This window comes from Notolepis coatsorum (assembly GCF_963971535.1).
Source record: "Notolepis coatsorum genome assembly, chromosome: 1".
NCBI classification, from domain to species: domain Eukaryota; kingdom Metazoa; phylum Chordata; class Actinopteri; order Aulopiformes; family Paralepididae; genus Notolepis; species Notolepis coatsorum.
In genome coordinates, this window is record NC_140165.1 from 134,012,730 (window position 1) to 134,033,427 (window position 20,698).

General features: G+C 46.3%; 1 protein-coding gene across 2 annotated transcripts in view; it reads left to right on the plus strand.

Moving 5' to 3' along the window:
* Positions 1-20,698, plus strand: part of skic3 (SKI3 subunit of superkiller complex) — a 66,711-nt gene that overhangs the window by 35,308 nt on the left and 10,705 nt on the right. For both annotated transcript variants that reach the window (XM_084335516.1, XM_084335517.1), the window contains 9 exons: positions 6,169-6,293; positions 6,605-6,728; positions 8,151-8,375; positions 8,588-8,660; positions 8,824-8,877; positions 11,028-11,139; positions 11,611-11,739; positions 12,858-12,982; positions 20,494-20,658. In XM_084335516.1, the coding sequence (XP_084191642.1) occupies positions 6,169-6,293; positions 6,605-6,728; positions 8,151-8,375; positions 8,588-8,660; positions 8,824-8,877; positions 11,028-11,139; positions 11,611-11,739; positions 12,858-12,982; positions 20,494-20,658 (1,132 nt within the window). The remainder of the gene's footprint in view (positions 1-6,168; positions 6,294-6,604; positions 6,729-8,150; positions 8,376-8,587; positions 8,661-8,823; positions 8,878-11,027; positions 11,140-11,610; positions 11,740-12,857; positions 12,983-20,493; positions 20,659-20,698) is intronic.

A 20,698-nucleotide genomic window follows, 5' to 3' on the forward strand; every position in this document is an offset into this window, starting at 1 on the left:
AAAAGAAAAACAGAAACAACACATTTTGTCATTGTCGTGTTAACCGTTACTTCACAGTACAAATACGTGAGTCTCCTGTTGTGGTTGTGAGTATCCTTTATTAGCTTAACTCCGTAGCAACATCACACAGGTGTATCTGTGTAGACGGTCTCCTCCCCACCGTATATTCTCTCCCCACCGTATGTTTTTTCTACCACCCCCTCCTCCTAATGTACAGTCTTCTCCCCATCATAATGTATATAATCTCTGACTGTCAGGATCTATGGGTAACATTACTGTATATTTGCATATGTCACAAATGTAACATTACTATATACCTGTAGTATGTCATGTATGTCCCTATGCCATAAATGTCATGATGTCAATGTTGTGTAATGTCATAAATGTCGCTATGAATTGAAAATGGGGGACCCTGATGATGTAAACAAGACAAACGTCTTTCTCTGGTCTGCATCCCCTTAACAATTGTGTGTATTGAGCCGTACTGTATTGTACCCATTCTGCAATCTGTTAAATATTGATTGATTGATTGAAAATGTTATTAACAGATTGCAGAATGGGTACAATACAGTACAGCTCAATACACACAATTGTTAAGGGGATGCAGACCAGAGAAATACTTTCGTCTTGTTTACATCAGGGTCCCCCATTTTTTTATTCATCATAACATATATGACACACCTGACATACAGATAGACAATACTGCTACATCTATACATTTATGACATACCAGATTTACAAATACAGTATTGTTTGTGATACAAAAATAGTCTAAAAAAGAGTACATTTGACGAAGAAACTGTACATTGGAGGGGGTGTTGGGTAGGTGGGGTGGGGGGACTGTACATTGGAGGTGGTTGGGTAGGCGGGGTGGGGGGGGGGTAACTGTACATTGGATTATCGACGAAACCTTACTTGGTCCCAAGAAGAGGGTCTCGTGTATTAAATAAAGTTTTCATTCATTCACTCTGGATCTGGTAAATCCAGTAGAAATACACACAATTGTTAAGGGGATGCAGACCAGAGAAAGATGTTTGTCTTGTTTACATCATCAGGGTCCCCCATTTTCAATTCATAGTGACATTTATGACATACACAACATACATGACATCATGACATTTATGACATAGGGACATACATGACTTAGAGTTATATAGTACTGTTACATTTGTCACATATGCAAATATACAGTACTGTTACTCAGAGATCCTAACAGTAAATATATACATATGATGAGGAGGAGACTGTACATTAGGAGGGGGTGGGTGGTAAAAAATATATACAAACGGTGGGGAGGAGACTGTCCATTGTTGTTGTGGCATAATTGCGAAACGTGTTTAGTCCCTTGTTTGTATGATAACAAGCCGTTTAGTTCATGGTTCAAAGTAATGGGAAAAGGGTGCTAGCTCGCCATCAATCAGAAGCTAGCCACAAGACTTGCATTCACGCTCTCCAGCACACAGCCTCCCTGCCTGGCACAACAACCACAACAGTAGGGTCTATAGTCACAGTCAGGACAGTAGGCTCTACAAGTAGGCTCCCTTAAAACGCTAACGCTATTAAAAAAAACAAAACAGTGGAGGTTAAAATAAGAATGACTTCAGTTCAGTCAGGAGATTTTTGCTTTAATCCCATAGACCAACAATAGAAATGTAATCACCTTGTAGACTATAGACCAACAATAGAAATGTATTCACCTTGTAGAGTCGACTATAGACCAACAATAGAAAGGTCTTCACCTTGTAGACTATAGACCACCAATAGAAATGTATTCACCTTGTAGAGTCGACTATAGACCAACAATAGAAAGGTCTTCACCTTGTAGACTATAGACCAACAATAGAAATGTCTTCACCTTGTAGAGTCGACTATAGACCAACAATAGAAAGGTCTTCACCTTGTAGAGTCGACTATAGACCAACAATAGAAAGGTCTTCACCTTGTAGACTATAGACCACCAATAGAAATGTCTTCACCTTGTAGACTATAGACCAACAATAGAAATGTCTTCACCTTGTAGACTATAGACCAACAATAGAAATGTCTTCACCTTGTAGATAATAGACCAACAATAGAAATGTCTTCACCTTGTAGACTATAGACCAACAATAGAAAACTCTGTCTATTTGGATGGAAATGGGAATATAAACAAAAGTGAGCTGTTTACAAGAAAACTTTGTTGGGAACCATTTGAACCTTTTCACTACCAAATGATTAACCCTTTCACTGTGACAATATAGAAGGTTAACCATTTCACTGCCACATGACAACAGGTTAACCATTTCACTACCACACTACACAAGTCCGAACAGAAATGAGAAAGAAAGCTTTTAGATTTTCCGCACCTACTGCATGGAACAATCTCCAGTCCGATCTGAAGATTCAAAGCTTGGTAACCCTGAATGTATTTAAGGCTATGGTGAAGCCTATTGTAACCAGGTTTTCTGTGTGCAAATGTTTTATCAGATCATTTTGTAACGTTACTTGTATCTGTAATGTCTATGTGTTTATTTAGAAACTTTGTGTTGCTGCTATTCTTGGCCAGGGCCCTATTCTCCGTACCTGGTTCAACTAAGTCGATCAAGAGTCCCATTATCCAGATTCAATTAACCCGATGTTTGAATCCGGGATTTTCCTGTTCCTCGAACGCTGATTCAGTCTCGTTCATTCGAACCAGACTTGAGACTCAGGATAATTGCGTGCGGCCGCCTCAGCTGAAAAGACAGCAGGTGTCGATCGCAGAAATCCTGATTTTCTAACGGCATTGATTGATTGATTGATTTAAAACTTTATTAACAGATTGCAGAATGGGTACAATGCAGTACGGCTCAATAGCCTCGCCGACAAGTTAAATGCATAATCTATAGGCTAATTTTAAGTCCCTCATTACCCCAATCAATCAGATTATATTTCTTTAAACGTGCCTGCTGGCAGTAGGCTTATGGAATGAATAATCAAATGAGATCTTGCTAGCGAAAATAATTAGTTCAACTCTTTCAGAATAAGGATAAAACAAGCCCAAAGAGTATCTAATTGATAAGAATTAATAGATGCTTATGAGGATATCTGCACTGTATGCGCTCGGCTTAGGTAACATGTACTTTATATATAAATACAATTTTCAAGGCGCGACCCCCGAAATAACAGAGGCTTGGAGCCGGCTATACAGTTTCACTATTAATCAGGTTTTAATCTGTTTCGGACATAATCCATATGCATTGAATTGATTAACCTTTGGTTTATACCAGTGACGCATGTTCATCATCAGATAACAGTGAATCTAACTTCATTAGACGGCCGACGTACGGCTCTCTCTTGTCCATTAATGGATATATAATGGATATTTTATTTATCTGGCACCGTGGTGTAATGGTTAGTCCTTAACCTCTCACGCGGACGACCCGCGTTCGAATCCCCCCTTTTTCTAATTCTTTTTTCTTTTTGCGATGTAAATGCTTCAATTTGGTGCACTTTGAGAGCTATATAAAGAATGACATCCTCAATGCATGTAGATTTATAATATTTTAACTTAAAACTAGGCTACTTTTGCGTATAGTCATTAATATTATATTAAAAAAAAATTATATTAGAAACGCGGGGTTTCGAACTCGGGTCGTCCGCTTGACAGGAATGAGCACTAACCATTACACCACTGTGCCAGACAAAATATATCTGTTTCTAATATTTTTTTTTTGAATGAAGTTTTATCTCTTTATTCTCAAATGCATTAATGTCTCATCAGACATTTTAATCCCAGTTACAATATCACAATAACGTGTGAGTGATGATACAATTCAACAATCCTCAGATTCCTCGTAATTCATAATCCACAAAGACCACAATCCACGCATAGACACTTCAATTTTATGCTTGTATGAAACACAATCCCGGCGCTCCGTTAAGCAAATCTACAGCGGAAAATATATGAAACTAATCAGAGCCAAACGGCCGATTTAGTTCTATTATTATACATTTCAAAAGCCCCCTCTAGGAAAACGAAGCACAAAAACATAATTCAGAATGGTATAATGGGATCTAGACTGTGAGAAATATTTCAGGAAGCGAGCTGGCATTTCTTTGCGAGGGCGTGGCCATGCAGGTTATCCAGCTAACTGAACTAAACCCTGCCCTCGACCAGGTTAAAACTTTCTGATCTGTTACCATGGTGATTTAGAAAATCCGACTTCGGGGAACGGAAAGGTCTGGCTTAAAGGATAACTCCACTATTTTGGGAAATTAGCTTATTTAACATCTTCCCTGGAGTTAGACAAGAAGATGCATACCTTTTTTGTCTCTGTGCGTGCATTTTAGCTTTGGGAATAGATGCTCCGTTAGCATAGCTTAGCTTCATCACTGGAAGTGAGGCAGGACAGTAGCCTTACAGTGCCTTACAGTGTATTGCAAGGTCTGACATTGACCAAACTTGATATGCATGACCTTGGTGGGCTCTAGGTCAACTCCTGAAAAGGGGGTCAATGTCAGACTTTGCAATCAAAAGTTAGGGGGCTAATAACCCTTGCCATAATTTCAGTGCGCCCCTAACTTTTGATTGCAAGGTCTGACATTGACCCCCTTTTCAGGAGTTGACCTAGAGCCCACCAAGGTCATGCATATCAAGTTTGGTCAATGTCAGACCTTGCAATACACTGTAAGGCACTGTAAGGCTACTGTCCTGCCTCACTTCCAGTGATGAAGCTAAGCTATGCTAACAGAGCATCTATTCCCAAAGCTAAAATGCACGCACAGAGACAAAAAAGGTATGCATCTTCTTGTCTAACTCCAGGGAAGATGTTAAATAAGCTAATTTCCCAAAATAGTGGAGTTATCCTTTAAAGGGGAACTATCTTATAAATGACCTTTTCCAGTGTTTAGGGTCATTTTCTAGCTATGTGGACTAATAGTAATAGGATCTATGTCTCTAATTCTCGATTTGGCGCATTCTTCCAATTCTCATCTCACAATAATGTCCCTCCCTCAAGTGAGTCGTCTGAAAATTAGCGTATTCGGGACGTCAGATGGTCCTCATTTGCATAATAACGCCCGCCCCCCTCTAGCTGCCAGCCGAGCGAGAGCGAGCGAGAGAGAGATAGACCCACGGTGGTGGACCAACTGGACCTCGGTGTCTGTATTCGACAAAACATGTCGGCGCGCGCGGACCAACTGGACCTCGGTGTCTGTATTCGACAGGCTTTTGTCCCAATCGGCGCACCAACTGGCCCTCTCTCGCGGACCAACTGGGTCGCGCAGGATGACTGGATAGGCTGTGTCCTGTATTAGCCAGGCTTTTGTCCCAAATGGCGCCTCATAGTCCACCACCGCGCTGCGCCACAGCCCATGCTCCCGACCGAGAGAGAACGAACTGTAAATACTCTGCGTGTCTCCCGGCTCCCTCTCCTCTCCCGGCTCCCTCTCCCGGGAGACACGCAGTGTTTACACAGTTCTTTTTTTTCTCTCTCTCGCTCTCACTCTCTCCTTTTTTCTTCCTCTCTTTTTGTCCCCTCTTCTTTTTAATGTGGACGTTTTGAGCAATCGCTGGCTGCCTCTGTGGCTCGGTGGGAATGGCATTTTTAGAAGAATGTCTCATACTGTGGTTTTAACCCATTCCTGTGTCCCATCTCTCTCACTCACATACACATACACACACACACACTCCAACACACTCTCTCTCTCTCTCTGTCTCTCTGTCTCTCTGTCTCTCTGTCTCTCTCTCTCTCTCTCTCTCTCTCTCTCTCTCTCTCTCTCTCTCTCTCTCTCTCTCTCTCTCTCTCTCTCTCTCTCTGGACTGACTGTCAGTGTCACTCAAAGTGCTTATGGGCGGAGCCAGGCCATAACAGCCTGAAATCCGGAGGCTGAAAAATGATGGTTTTGAGTACTTGATTAGAAATATAAACCAATGCATTTTTTTTTGAAAAATAACGTCAATAGACTCACAGGAATTGTGTAAAGTTGCCCAAATAGTGCTAGGAATAGTAAAATAGTTCCCCTTTAAGTCAAGCTATGCTGAAAATTATCCGGCTAACTCAGTTAGCCAGGTACGGGGAACAGGGCCCAGGTCTCCCTTGTAAAAGAGATCCCGGATCTCAATTGGGACATACCTGGTTAAATAAAGGCAAAAACATTCATAATAAAAAAAAGTGTTATTAATGTATTTTACCATGTCTTCCACAGCACTTCAGGTCAGTCGGAGGAGGCGGTGCGTGTTTATTCCTCCACACCACTAGAGGAGCTCTATGATCTGGCTGGGCTGGCTCTGGCCTACTTCAGGGCAGGATGTATACCAGAGAGCATCAAAGGTGAGTGGAACCAGTGGAACAGCCAACTCAATCAGTCCGTTTGTTTGAGAGAGAGATGTCTTTGGAGTTTACGGTACATCACCATTTAATTTGTTGTTTGATAGAAGAAGGCAATCCAAGTGTATTTAGCCAGTAAGATTAGAGGTTTTCCTTAATAATAATAATAATAATAATAATAATAATAATAATAATATAACTTTAAGATAAAATAGCAAATCACTCACATTTTACACCAGTACAAAGGTCAGTGAGCGCACAGTCCATACATGTTCAACAAAAGAAGAGTTAGTATGCTGTGTTGTGTTCCTCAGCCTATGAGCGTGCCCTGGCTGTGGCCTCCAGTGAGAAGGACAAGGCCTACATCCTGTCAGCTTTGGCCCTGTTGCAGCACAGACAAGGCAACCTGGACCCAGCCAAGTCTCTCCTCTTCAAATGGTCAGTTCAGTAGCCAGCCCATGTCATTGCCACAAAGTCATTAAAACGCTGCTCTTTAAATGGTCAATGAGCAAGACACTTAACCCCCTCCCGATGAGCAGGTTGGCACCTTGCATGGTTGCCTCCGCCATCATTTTACATTTACATTTTTATTTAGTCATTTAGCTGATGCTTTTATCCAAAGCGACTTACAAGTTCTGTACGACAAGTCATCAGGAAGGGCACAACTCTATCAGCTGAGTAACAATGTTCATCAAAGTATTGAGTGCTACAGTGTAGGTTAGTTTATTAGGACAAGTGCATGACAGTAAGGTTAGTTAGGGTTAGATATCGGTGTGTGTCTGAGTGAGTGAATGTGAGGAACAAAATTGTAAAGCACTTTGGATAAAAACGCTATATAAATGCACCATTTCCCATTTAGTCTTCACCCTTGTCAGAAGACACTTCCCTTCAAATGGTCAGTTTATCAACTAGTCTTCACCACAGCCAAAATAATACTGCTTTTCGAGTAGTCGGGTCTTAAGTCTCTATCGGCTCCTTTTCAAATGGTCTGCTCCATTACTCAAACTACTCCCTGTTGTGTGTGACCAGTTACACATGCACATCAGTGCACGTGAGCGGCGCAGGGAGCGGAGCGGGCGGTTTTGACGTGAGCGAGGAGTGGGTTTTAAAATGGGTCGGCGCGACGTCCGGAGCGAGAGTTCTCCTCCGCTCCAATCCACTCCGGGCCGCTCACAGTGGTTTAACATAACATGGAAATATACATGTAGTACAATGCCAAAGCAACAGATGGCGATGTACAAACATGAAGGCCATTTTCAACCAATGAGAAGGGTGAACCGTCACTCGCATCCTGTTAGAAAAAGTATATGACGCCATTGTTGTTGTCGTTAGCTTACATGCTATCGTTAATGGCAGCGACCATAGCATTGTGGCTAGGCTAGCTATCATCGCATAGTAGAGCTAGTGAATGGATAAACAACGTTATTTAACATTGCAGAATGGGTACAATTACAATACGGCTCAATACAAACAATTGTTAAGGGGCCCAGGGGGTGTAGACTGTTGTAGTTTGAGCTAATTTACACCATGCTCAAAAAAAAAAAAAATATATCTGCCGAGCGATGTGGAGCGGGGAGCGCTCGATTCAAGGTGAGCGGAGAGCGACTTGGGGGCGGGGTCAACATGAGCGATTAGCGGAGCGGAACAAGCCGTCTAGAGCGAAGAGCGGATTTCACGCCCGTGCCGATCCGCTCACGTGGCCTGATGCACATCTGACCAAGCTGGAGGTTCCGCTACCGTGAATTGAACCCGGGTCTCTGCGATGTTTGGGCGAGCGCTTAGACATCTACACTCCCAGACGTGTCCCGTCACCACTGTGTCTCCCATCGTGTCTCATGTGTTATCTTTCCATCTCCACAGTTCCATGCTGAAGGAGCCTGTTCCAGAGTCCCTGCTGTGCCTGTGTGCCCTGGGTCTGGTCCACCATGACGCCACCCTGGCCGGCGCCGCCCTGACCGAGCTGCTGAAGCAGGGCTCGGCCACCGGGGGCACCGTGGAGCAGCGGTGTCTGCTCACCTGCACCCTGCTGGCCCTACAGGGCGACTACAGCGCTGTGCAGAGGGAGGCGTCCAGAGCTGTACACAGGTAAACTGCTGAATTAAAGGTGACAGACTCAACTATGTACAGTTTGTGGAATGGGTGTTTTGTCTACACAGAGTCCTCACCCTCAGAATGTTTATTGGTATTGGTTATTATGTGGTTATACTACACTGATCAATAGAAGTGTTTATAGAAAATGCATAATCCGTTAGTAAGTGTTCTTGGTTGCATGTTCATATGACGACTCCTCTCTGCAGCTATCCAGGCAACCCGTCTCTATGGGCCCTTCTGTCCAGACTGGTACCACAGTACTGCCCTAAGAAGGCCAACGTAAGTACACACAGACACAACCCCGTAAACCTAACGTCATTAAACCCTAGACCTGCTATTGCCTCGTAGATGCCGTATGATATTGCTTCTTATGCTGCATCCTTCACTCGCCTTGAACCTCCCAACGCCAGTGTTCATGTCTATAATCTACTGTGTGTTCCAGGGTGGTGCGATGGCTGGTCACGTAGCTTGTCTTTCCAGTATGACCCAAGGAAAGGTAAATATATCTGATCACACATGCGGCAGGAATAGGGATGCATGATATATCGGTGACCATATCGGTATATCAGTATTTTTCATATATCTCTATCGGTCTGTTGAGCAAAACTGGGCAGATATATATCGGCAAACATATATTGACTGATGATAGTGATTTATTTGTATTGATTACATAAGGCCGATGTGAACAACATTGTACATTGTAGTACATTGTAGTAGGCATATTTCTCAACTAGTAGCAGAGAAAAGTTCACATACTGAAGGCTCCTATTTAGTTATTGTATCGCTGCATCAATTGATGTTTGGAGCATGGCGTGCTTTTCTTTAGACTTAATGACCTTCTTGCACAGTCATACACCTGCCTAGAACTGGCCTGGTGAGTGTGTGTGTCACTACTTGGCTCATAATGCTGGACTAAGCTGCAGTGTTTTTGCATTATGGTTCCTAGGGTTTCCCAGGGTGATGTGAAATGTCTCATGACTAATAAACTCATGACAGCCGCTGACACCGGACATTTTACAAAATGATGCTCGATATCTGTAGAGCGATTACTTTGATCTTGTGTTACAGGTATGTGTTGTGAATGTTGTGTGGCTACATTGATCCACTGTGTCAGTCCATCTACATCTGTTTTTAATTCATTTTCAATTACTATTAATTTCTTGGACAGACAGAGTTGATTTAGAGTGTGAGTCTAATTAAAAAAAATAAACCAACGGAGGATACCATACCTTCCGTAAATGTACTATCCTTTCATTGACGGATCAATGACTGATCAATGTAGCTGCAGCCTTAATTAGCGCATCACACAAACATACTGTTGCTGGTCTGGACTGGTCCTCGGCTCCTCTCCAGTCGAGCTGCTGCAGGGTTTAAACCAAAATAACCTGTTTCTTGTATTGTTTCTAGAGCCTCCTTTGTCTCCATCACGCACAGTTAAATCTACTCTAAAAGAAAGTGAGACTTAAGCTAGTCTGTACTGCGACCTATTATAAAATACATCTGCTGTCTGCACAGACACGTTCAGTTTATAATGTTGTCTGACTAAGTATTGCTAACACGCTTAGTATTTTACAAATTTGAGTTATTTTTGTATTTGATAAACGTGGGCACTGATATGCAAACATTAACTAAATGGGTCTTAATTGTACTCGGTGGATGCCTGAACACAGTAACACCAGTATCACGGCATGCCTAATGGTTCCATATGACTTATTACATCAGTTAGTTAAAGACCGGAAGCAGCTGGAGATGGTGGTCTGGACACTACAGCTGCCAAGGTAGACGGCTCTTAAAGTGTCCTGTCCTGCACCTCTCACCCTGCAAACCGCTACTTTGCTATGATTCCCTCCAGGGAAAAGGCTGGGGAGTATCTCAACTAGAACCAGGAGGTTTAACAATAGCACCTACCCTTATGTAATGAACTCAGTACGCCTAGGCCTAATGTGTGTCTGCCTCTTTGAAATGGAGCTGCAAATTCCAATCAACTTTGGTTTTAAAGGCAGTGAAGTATTAGACAGCTGTGTGGCGCTCGTCACCAACGCAAGAGACACTGGTATTGAATCCAGCTGTCAGCGTTGCTTCCGGCTTGGCCGGCCGTCATACTGGCTCGATTGGCAGAGTCAGCGGGAGGGAAGCCGGTGGGTGGGTCTGGGTCGTTGTGGACAGCGAGGGAAGGATCTAAGAGAGGTAGTGTGACCTTCCACACATTACACTCTCTCAGTGAGAGTCCGCGCTGCCAGGTGAAAAGAAGTTGTGGGCTGGGTACACATGTGTCGGAGGAAGCATGTGATAGTCTCCGCCCTCCCAGACCGACGGTAGGGGGTAGAGTGCGCAACGACCAGGAAGGGGATTGGGAATTGGCATAACGACTAACATTGGGAGGGGAGAAAAACGGAAAAAGAATGGGGGAAAAAAGATAATTAAAAAAATATATATATATTGCTTAAAGGGTACAAAGCATTAAGAGGGTGAACATGTGATTTTTTTCTATAATATGTCCAAGTTAAAGTTGTTATTGTTGCAGATTTTTAAATGTTATTTGTCTATGCATCTTCAGCTTTAGGATTAGATAATGTAAGATAATAAAATAGTAAAATTATCTCTACTACCATGTTTGGGCATGCTGTAACCTGTACATACCTGCAGAGGGCGTTGTTGTACAGTGGCATGAACCAGCTGGCTAGTGGGAGACATTCAGGAGAAAACCACTACAGGAACGCACTGAAGACCATGCAGAGAGCTGTGATGCTCTGCCCTGGTAATCTCTCTCTCTCTCTCCTTTCTTTCTTTCTTTCTTTCTTTCTTTCTTTCTTTCTTTCTTTCTTTCTTTCTTTCTTTCTTTCTTTCTTTCTTTCTTTCTTTCTTTCTTTCTTTCTTTCTTTCTTTCTTTCTTTTCTTTCTCCCTCCCTCCCTCTCTCACTCACTCTTTTGTGCATCCACCCACACACCGTCTACTCCCTTACACACAGATAAAAGTAGCAGCTGGTATGTTGCTTTGTTTAGACAATAGTGTCACTGAAATACAAAATCAAAGCCCACAGGTAAATATATAAATAATAAATAAAGCTCTTATCTTCATACTTGTCAGATTCCTTGCAAGCCTGCCTTAACACAGCAACTGAAATGCACGCAGGCCTCTCTGTTTCAGTCATCCTTACACAGAGCATCACTGTTTGACATAGCATCAGTAGCCATTTCTGATCCAGTCTCTCCTTTCCTCTCCCCTCAGATGACCCAGCAGCCTGGGCGGGATTACTGGCTGCCTGTCACACAGAAAAAACGTCCTGTTTCCTTTCTGGCTCCGCTCCTCGCAGACAAGGACTGGAGCAAATCCTGATGTCAGTGGTGTCTGAGAAAGGTCAGGTGTGTGTGTGTGGTGTGTTGCGTGTGCGTGTGTGTACACTGTAGTACAGCCACAAACTTCACTGTGAAGAAGGCACCTGCATCAGCCCACTGCTATCTATCCACAGTTTATAACAAATGGGAAGCAAGTTGTGATTGGAGGATCAAGAAAAGAGGGCGGGGCTTGATATGGGTCAATTCGATGGCCGAAGAGCAAAACCTCCTATCTACATATTTTGGCAGCATTTTCTGATTGGTGGAAATTGCATGAATTTTTGGGGTTTTGCTCTTCGGCCATCAAATTGCTATAACAATGCATTTGTATTGCTTTTCCATCCAATGTAATCACACCCCCTGCATTATGCTAATGTGTGAAAAGTGAAAACACAAGAGGACATTAATCGGAATGCAAGTCAATACGGATCCCCTCCACCCAGAACATTAACACCCCCCCTTCTGTTATTTAATGGTGGTTGGAAAACTTCAATGCACAGTGACAGAGATTAGTCACCTCATTACAGAGTAAAGGAGGCTAAATGGAGGACAGGGCCATATAACACAAGTGCAGTTAAAATTGGTCAGCATTACCATTTGATTTGGTACCCAATAGGGGTGTAAAGGTACACGTATCCGTACCGAACCAAACAAGTTTCAGTGTGTACCGTACCGTACCGAACGGCTGTGTAGTGTACCGAACGAATACAACGGTATGTTAACCACTAACGACCGCCCACCAGGGGCTGTTTTTTTTCACAATCTAATATAATTATTATTTTTATTAAATCTTTTTACAAGGTCGATTATTAATTTCAATATAGAATATTCGTTGACAGCCGTACAAGTACAATTAGTTACTGCACACTACATCACCCCTGAGTGGAACATGGAAAGCCAAACTTTCTCCCACTGTACCGAAAACCATACTGAACCTTGACTTCAAAACCGAGGTACCATGGTTTTTGTGTACGTTACACCCCTAGTACCCAAACATTCCACCAGCTCAATTTGAGCATGTGTCGTACCCTCCATCTCCCATTGGGTGACTTATCCTCCTATACTGTATGTTCGCCATGTGTGCAGTGAGGAACGGGATACGTCATAGCTGCTCTCTCTTCCCATCTCTTATGATTTCAGTGCGTAGTGTGGAGGAGACAGAGCGCCCCCTAGCCCAGGCTCTGGAGGGCTGGGTGTTACAACAGGCTGTGACTGGCCTCACAGTGGGGGGACAGCTTGACCAGGCCGAGGCGCTCTGCTCACAGGTAAAACACACTGTTACAAAGGGTCAGATTAAACCGAATATATGTATTTATTGATTGATATATATTGCATAATATTTTGTAGATCGTTTGATATCCCTTGTGTATTCTTTGTACATATACACGGAATATCCCTTTAACCTAGTAGCCTACAGACCATAATATTTCGTTCTCTTATTGGATGGCGTGCCACCAGCGCCAGTGTCTTACCCCCAGAGTCGAGTTCAAAGCTACCGTCAAGGCTTGTCTCAACATGCCCGGTTCTGCCCAGGACTACGAGACAGGAATAAGGCTGGTACTAGTTTGTTCCCCCAACATATAAATATGGCGCAGGTGAATACAGAAGTAGTTCAGTCCGCAGTCCGTTCAGTTCAGTCTTAGTAACAAGTGAAGCCTCACCCACTATGCAACGTGCGGTGAAGTAGGGCTCGTATTGCCCCAAGATAGAGTCTTGTTTATCCTAATACGTTTGTTCAACGTATCGTTCGCTCCTTACTAGTAAAAGCCTTCATCACGAGTCAAAGACCAAGTGAAGTGAGCAATTGTGTGTCTAAATAGAGCACTTATAGCCGCGTGCGAATAGGATAGTGGAGTATCAGAGCTTGGTTGAGTAACGTCAAGTTCAACTTGGTTGGTGTGGAGTACCGCGCACCGGAGGATCTGCACCGGTGAATGCGGAGCCCCTTTCCGACTGGAGTATTATTATTATTGCTTTGGACCATGCTGTTGGAGCGGATAAGAATCGTCTACACCCACTGCTGTGGGACCTGCCCGTGAGGACCATCATTCGAGCCCGTCTCTATTGGAGAGGCTGACCGGCTTCCACCTGTGCTGCACGCATACTGGGATTACAGCAGCTGCCTTTCGTCTGCCGAGCAGGGAGTAATATACCGCCTCCAGGAGCCTATTGAGTCCCCGCTGACCCAGACTTTGCATTAGAGCATTGCCTCCCCCTGCTGGCTTACAACCGGTGGAACCCCCCTACCAGTATCCCCTGCTACCTTACCAGAGTACAATAGATATAATTCCTAATATTCAGGTTGTATTCTTATTTCATGCGTAACCAGAGAATGGACATTCATTATTGATTTGCCTACGCACATTCCTTTGCCTTACAAGTGCATTCCAGTAAAGTATATTATGTATTCTTGCTGCTAATAAATACTTAAAGACAACTTTGTGTAGAACCGATTCATTGTGGGGAAGTGTTCTCATCATATACTCGTGTACGGTATGGCCAGTATAATGTACATAAGACGGTAGTGGTTTAATGATACCATACTTGATTAATACAGTCAGGGAATTGTACCCCTCAGTTACAATTGGTCCTTCGAGCCGGAGAAGAATTAGCGTAATATTAATATAATATTAATATTAACATGGCCGATGATGAACACTCCACAAACGGTTCTCCTAAGCTAGATCGCCCGCAGCGCAGACGGCAGCCACCTCCCTATCTAGAGGCATACACTGTCAGTCCAATACCTAGCTTTAAAGGGAAGTTAAATACGGATAAAGTAACTAAAGCGGATAGTAAAATTATGTCCAACCCTACCGACCAGGCTACCCCGCCAGTAGAGACCCTAGTGGGTTCTAACGTAATTGACCAAGCTCACGGGGGGGACCAGGAGGGACATGACATGACTTTACCCCCAGACAACACCAACGGGACAGTCCCCGGAGAGCTCCAGGATAAAGAAAGCGCTCCAGGGACGGAACCCGACCCACTACCAGAAGAGAAGCGCGCCCAGGAGACGGACCTCGGGGCGCGCCCGGAGAACAGATCTCCAACGAGCACTGCCGGAAGCCGATCACCTCGACCAGCGTCTTCCCCCAGCGAGGCGGACAAGATGCTGGCGCAGGCACTCATCGCCACCCTGGCAGCCTCCACCGAACGCGATCGACTTCAAGCGCAACAGACGCGCGAGCGCGAACATTCTGCAGCCGAGCGAGAGCGCTTCCAGGCGCAACAAAGGAGTGAAGACGACCGCATAAGACTGGAGACCAGACGCCTTCAGACGGAAGAGAACATTGAAAGAAGCCGCGCCGATGCACAGCACGCCGCCGCCAATGCACAGCGCGACGTCGCAAATGCACAGCTCCACGCCGCCCATGCCAGCGCCAATGCCCAGTGCGACGCCGCCAACGCACAGCGCGACGCTGCCCAGGCCAGCGCCAATGCGCAGCGCGACGCCGCCAATGCCCAGCGCGAAGCAGCGCGCGACGCAGCCCATGCCCAGCGCGAGGCAGAGCGCGACCGGCTGCAGGCGGAGCTGATGGACAAACTGGTTGCCATGGCGACACCCCCTCTCTCCGCACGGAGCTCCCGGAGATCGTCACGACAAGGGTCTAGGACACATTCCCCTACCCGACCAAGCGACCCGGGACCCCGCCAACAGGAGGATCCTGTCCACGTCTCCGAACCCCCTCCCCGGCCGGTCCATACGAGACCCAGCAACCGGGAAGAACCGGACCACGCCGAGAGACTGAACAGAAGACTCCAGGTCCTAGCAGAGGGAGAGGAGGAGGAAGAGGAGGAATGTCAAGCCGACCAGCAGCAACGTACTCTGGACCAGAAGGCCCAGTACAGCCCAGAAGTCAGCCCCGAGGCCCTGCGCTACAAACCCCCGATTCAACTCACGGGTGAGTTTGACGCACCGCCAGCCCCGAGGAACAGCACCTGGGTACCCGACCTTCGGTACCCACCAAGTACCAGCCCAAGACGACACGCACGGGGAGACTCGCCCAGGAGGCCTCTCCCCCAACGCTCACCGATGTGCCAGTCATCCATGGCATCGTACCTTGGCACACCGACGTTCCCGGACTTCACACACGAGAACAGAGCACAGTACACAGAGCTACGAATGTGCTTAGAGACTATGCTGTCCGACGTACCAGATGAACCGTACAAGTATGCTATCCTACTCAAGCACCTGAAGGTGCCCAGAGCACACAATATAGCGCTGGCATATTCCAGCTCTACTACCCAATACACCGCGGCTCTAGTAGCCCTCGACCAACGTTATGGACGCATATGGGACTACGTGATACAGGAGATAAGAGACATTGACCGTCTCCCCCCAGCCAGAGACAACAGAGCATTAGATGACCTCTCCATCAAGGTACAGGTAGGGATGCTGGGGTCCCAAAAGGAAAAAGGGATCTATGAACTGTACGCTAACTCTAATGTAGAGAGGATACTAGAGAAGCTCCCTCCCGCCCGACAAGAGCGCTTCAGGCGGCAGAGAGACCACCGCGACCCCAACGGCCCAGAGGCATCCCTCCTAGACCTATCTGAGTTCCTCGCAAGGGAGGTCAGTAGCCTACGACTCGACACGTTCGTATGGAGTGGATCAAGCCCAAGACTCGGACCTCGGGGATCAACAGATAACCGTCGGTTGGTGACCGTTATGCACCAAGCCGAATCAGTACCACAGCACAGGAACCACAACACCCCCTCGACGAAAGAGGACCAGTGGAAGATTGAGTGCCAGTACTGTGAGGGAGAACATCGGCTGTACCAATGCGACACTTTCGGGAAGCTGACCACGGACGAGGTGAGTCAGTGGATCAAGGACCACCGCCGCTGCTTCCGCTGCGCGCGCAGCCACCTAGCAGCTGAGTGCCGCTTGAAGAAGAAGTGCAGCAGGTGCGGTGGCACCCACTTGGAGGTCCTGCATGACATCAACAGGCGTCAGCCAGGACAACAGAGTGGGCCCGTCGCGGTAATGTACCATGCCGAGGCGGTGGCACCAGTACCGAAGAGCCACCAGACCGCTCCCTACTGTACCTACTGCGACGGCGGACACTGGCTGGCACAGTGTGCCGAATATAAGACACTGAACCCCGTCCAAGTTGACCAGTGGCGTGAGGCGGCCCAGGCGGGCGCCGCTTACCGCGCAGGGGCGGCCCAGGCGGGCGCCGCTTACCGCGCAGCACGGTGCGGAGCCCACCAGAATGTCCAAGGCAACCGACCAACAGGAGTGCTCCACATTGACCAGCATAGCGGGACCCCCCGAGTGCTCCTCAAAGTGGTCAGAGTGCTCCTGAGCTACGAGGACAAGGTCCTGGACGATGGGTCTGAAAAGACTCTCCTCCTCGCTTCCGCAGCAGCCCAGTTGGGCCTGCGGGGTGTCAAAGATACCATGACCATACGCACCATCAGAAGGGACCAGAAGACCATAAAAGGTGAAAAGGTCTCCTTCAAGATAGCAGCGGTGGACCAGCCCGAGAAGCAGTATAGTATAACCAACGTCTTCACCAGCCACGGCATAGGCCTGTCGCAGTACACCTACCCCATCCCACAGCTGATGGCCAAGTATGTGCACCTACGTCAACTACCTATACCGCTCATCGACGGCGCCACACCGACCCTGCTCATCGGCTCCGACCACGAGGACCTCATTCTCCCAATTGAGGCGGCCCACATCGGACCCAAAGGATGCCCAGTCGCGGTTCAGACCCGACTGGGATGGACGCTCCAGGGCCCCCTCTACGGACTTGACAGTCAACCCACGTCTACACGCTGCCTACACACAAAGGCGAGCGACACCGGCCACTCCCTCGTACAGCAGAGGCTATTGACATTAAGCGAGAGGCCCGTGAGAGAACCGTGGGCACCAGAGGGAGTTCGGAACTCCACCCCCCTCAGCTGCGCTTCAGACGTAGCTGACCTCGAACCCAGCACCCCAAGCGACTCCTTGACGGGGCGGCCGGGACCGGCCCCTCCTCAGACGGGGTACAGAGCAAACAAGAGAAACAGACGGAGGAGGAGGAGGCACAGCCAAGCACAGATCAAAGCAGTCTCAGGCCCGCTTCCTCCTAAGCCCCCCTTCATCCCGTCCAGTCGTCATGACCATAGACCAGTCACTACCCCGAGCTGCGTGGCCGGCCGGCCGCGTAAGCAAAGTGACCACTGGTGCCGACGGAAAGGTCAGAGTGGCAGAAGTGCTCGGCCAAGGGCGGACATACAACCGACCCGTGGCGAGGCTGATAGAGTCGCCAAGGCTCCCCGACTCGCTTAATGACGACCATGACCCCTGACTTTGTGAACTGCCTACCCTCACAACGGACATTGAGTAGTGGACAGTGCGGTTAATCTGTCTCTGCTTAGCTAATTAGGTGGGACTAATTAGGAGGCGGCTGTTACAAAGGGTCAGATTAAACCGAATATATGTATTTATTGATTGATATATATTGCATAATATTTGTAGATCGTTTGATATCCCTTGTGTATTCTTTGTACATATACACGGAATATCCCTTTAACCTAGTAGCCTACAGACCATAATATTTCGTTCTCTTGGATGGCGTGCCACCAGCGCCAGTGTCTTACCCCCAGAGTCGAGTTCAAAGCTACCGTCAAGGCTTGTCTCAACATGCCCGGTTCTGCCCAGGACTACGAGACAGGAATAAGGCTGGTACTAGTTTGTTCCCCCAACATATAAATATGGCGCAGGTGAATACAGAAGTAGTTCAGTCCGCAGTCCGTTCAGTTCAGTCTTAGTAACAAGTGAAGCCTCACCCACTATGCAACGTGCGGTGAAGTAGGGCTTGTATTGCCCCAAGATAGAGTCTTGTTTATCCTAATACGTTTGTTCAACGTATCGTTCGCTCCTTACTAGTAAAAGCCTTCATCACGAGTCAAAGACCAAGTGAAGTGAGCAATTGTGTGTCTAAATAGAGCACTTATAGCCGCGTGCGAATAGGATAGTGGAGTATCAGAGCTTGGTTGAGTAACGTCAAGTTCAACTTGGTTGGTGTGGAGTACCGCGCACCGGAGGATCTGCACCGGTGAATGCGGAGCCCCTTTCCGGCTGGAGTATTATTATTATTGCTTTGGACCATGCTGTTGGAGCGGATAAGAATCGTCTACACCCACTGCTGTGGGACCTGCCCCTGAGGACCATCATTCGAGCCCGTCTCTATTGGAGAGGCTGACCGGCTTCCACCTGTGCTGCACGCATACTGGGATTACAGCAGCTGCCTTTCGTCTGCCGAGCAGGGAGTAATATACCGCCTCCAGGAGCCTATTGAGTCCCCGCTGACCCAGACTTTGCATTAGAGCATTGCCTCCCCCTGCTGGCTTACAACCGGTGGAACCCCCCTACCAGTATCCCCTGCTACCTTACCAGAGTACAATAGATATAATTCCTAATATTCAGGTTGTATTCTTATTTCATGCGTAACCAGAGAATGGACATTCATTATTGATTTGCCTACGCACATTCCTTTGCCTTACAAGTGCATTCCAGTAAAGTATATTATGTATTATTGCTGCTAATAAATACTTAAAGACAACTTTGTGTAGAACCGATTCATTGTGGGGAAGTGTTCTCATCATATACTCGTGTACGGTATGGCCAGTATAATGTACATAAGACGGTAGTGGTTTAATGATACCATACTTGATTAATACAGTCAGGGAATTGTACCCCTCAGTTACACACACACAATACATTGGCTTCCTGCATTGGCAGTGACTAGACTTACTTGGGGACTGCTGGATAAAGCAAAGACGGCCCACTCCAAATGCTGACATGCACTGCATGTACAGTCTACACACACACACACACACACTCACACACACACACACACACACTTTCAAGCATATCAGTTGTTCTTCACACAGACACCAGTCTTCTAAAGCAGGTCAGATTGTTCCTCACACACACATTGTTTCCTAGCAAGCCTTAGTTCCTTATACCATGAATCCTTTTTGTCCAGACATTGTTTTGCCTATAGCTTCAGATCTGAGGACTTCATATATAGCTTCAGATCTGAGGACTTCATCTGTAGCTTCAGATCTGAGGACTTCATCTATAGCTTCAGATCTGAGGACTTCATATATAGCTTCAGATCTGAGGACTTCATCTATAGCTTCAGATCTGAGGACTTCATCTGTAGCTTCAGATCTGAGGACTTCATCTATAGCTTCAGATCTGAGGACTTCATCTGTAGCTTCAGATCTGAGGACTTCATCTGTAGCTTCAGATCTGAGGACTTATAGCTTCAGATCTGAGGACTTCATCTGTAGCTTCAGATCTGAGGACTTCATATATAGCTTCAGATCTGAGGACTTCATCTGTAGCTTCAGATCTGAGGACTTCATCTGTAGCTTCAGATCTGAGGACTTCATCTGTATATTCAGATCTGAGGACTTCATCTATAGCTTCAGATCTGAGGACTTCATATATAGCTTCAGATCTGAGGACTTCATCTATAGGTTCAGATCTGAGGACTTCCATCTCCTTCCTCGTCTCCCCATTATCTTCAACCTTCTCTTCTGAATATTTTCATTTAAGTCAGTAATGTTACATTTACAGTGTCAGCAGTTTAGAGGCAGAGCAAACAACCATGCATACATAATACATATAACTACATGTAGTCTATAGTGTCAAATGAAATGAGTTAAAATACATAAGATGGAATAATGGTCTATCTTTCGCTCCACACCATCCTCCTTCCATTGTTGCCTCTCTATTGTTCCCATCCTTTACCTGTCTGTGTCCCAGGTCCTCAGTGTCTCACCAGAACGCCCAGCGGTGGTCTTGCTGTTGAGACAGGTGCAATGTGAGCGCCTCCTACTGGCCAATGGTGGTACTGCTCTACCAGAGTCTGTATTGGAGCAGCTCAGTAACGCTGTGTTGGTTAACCCCACCAACCTGGGAGCATGGCAAGTGAGTGACAACTCTTTCTCTGGAGATCCAAACTTTACTG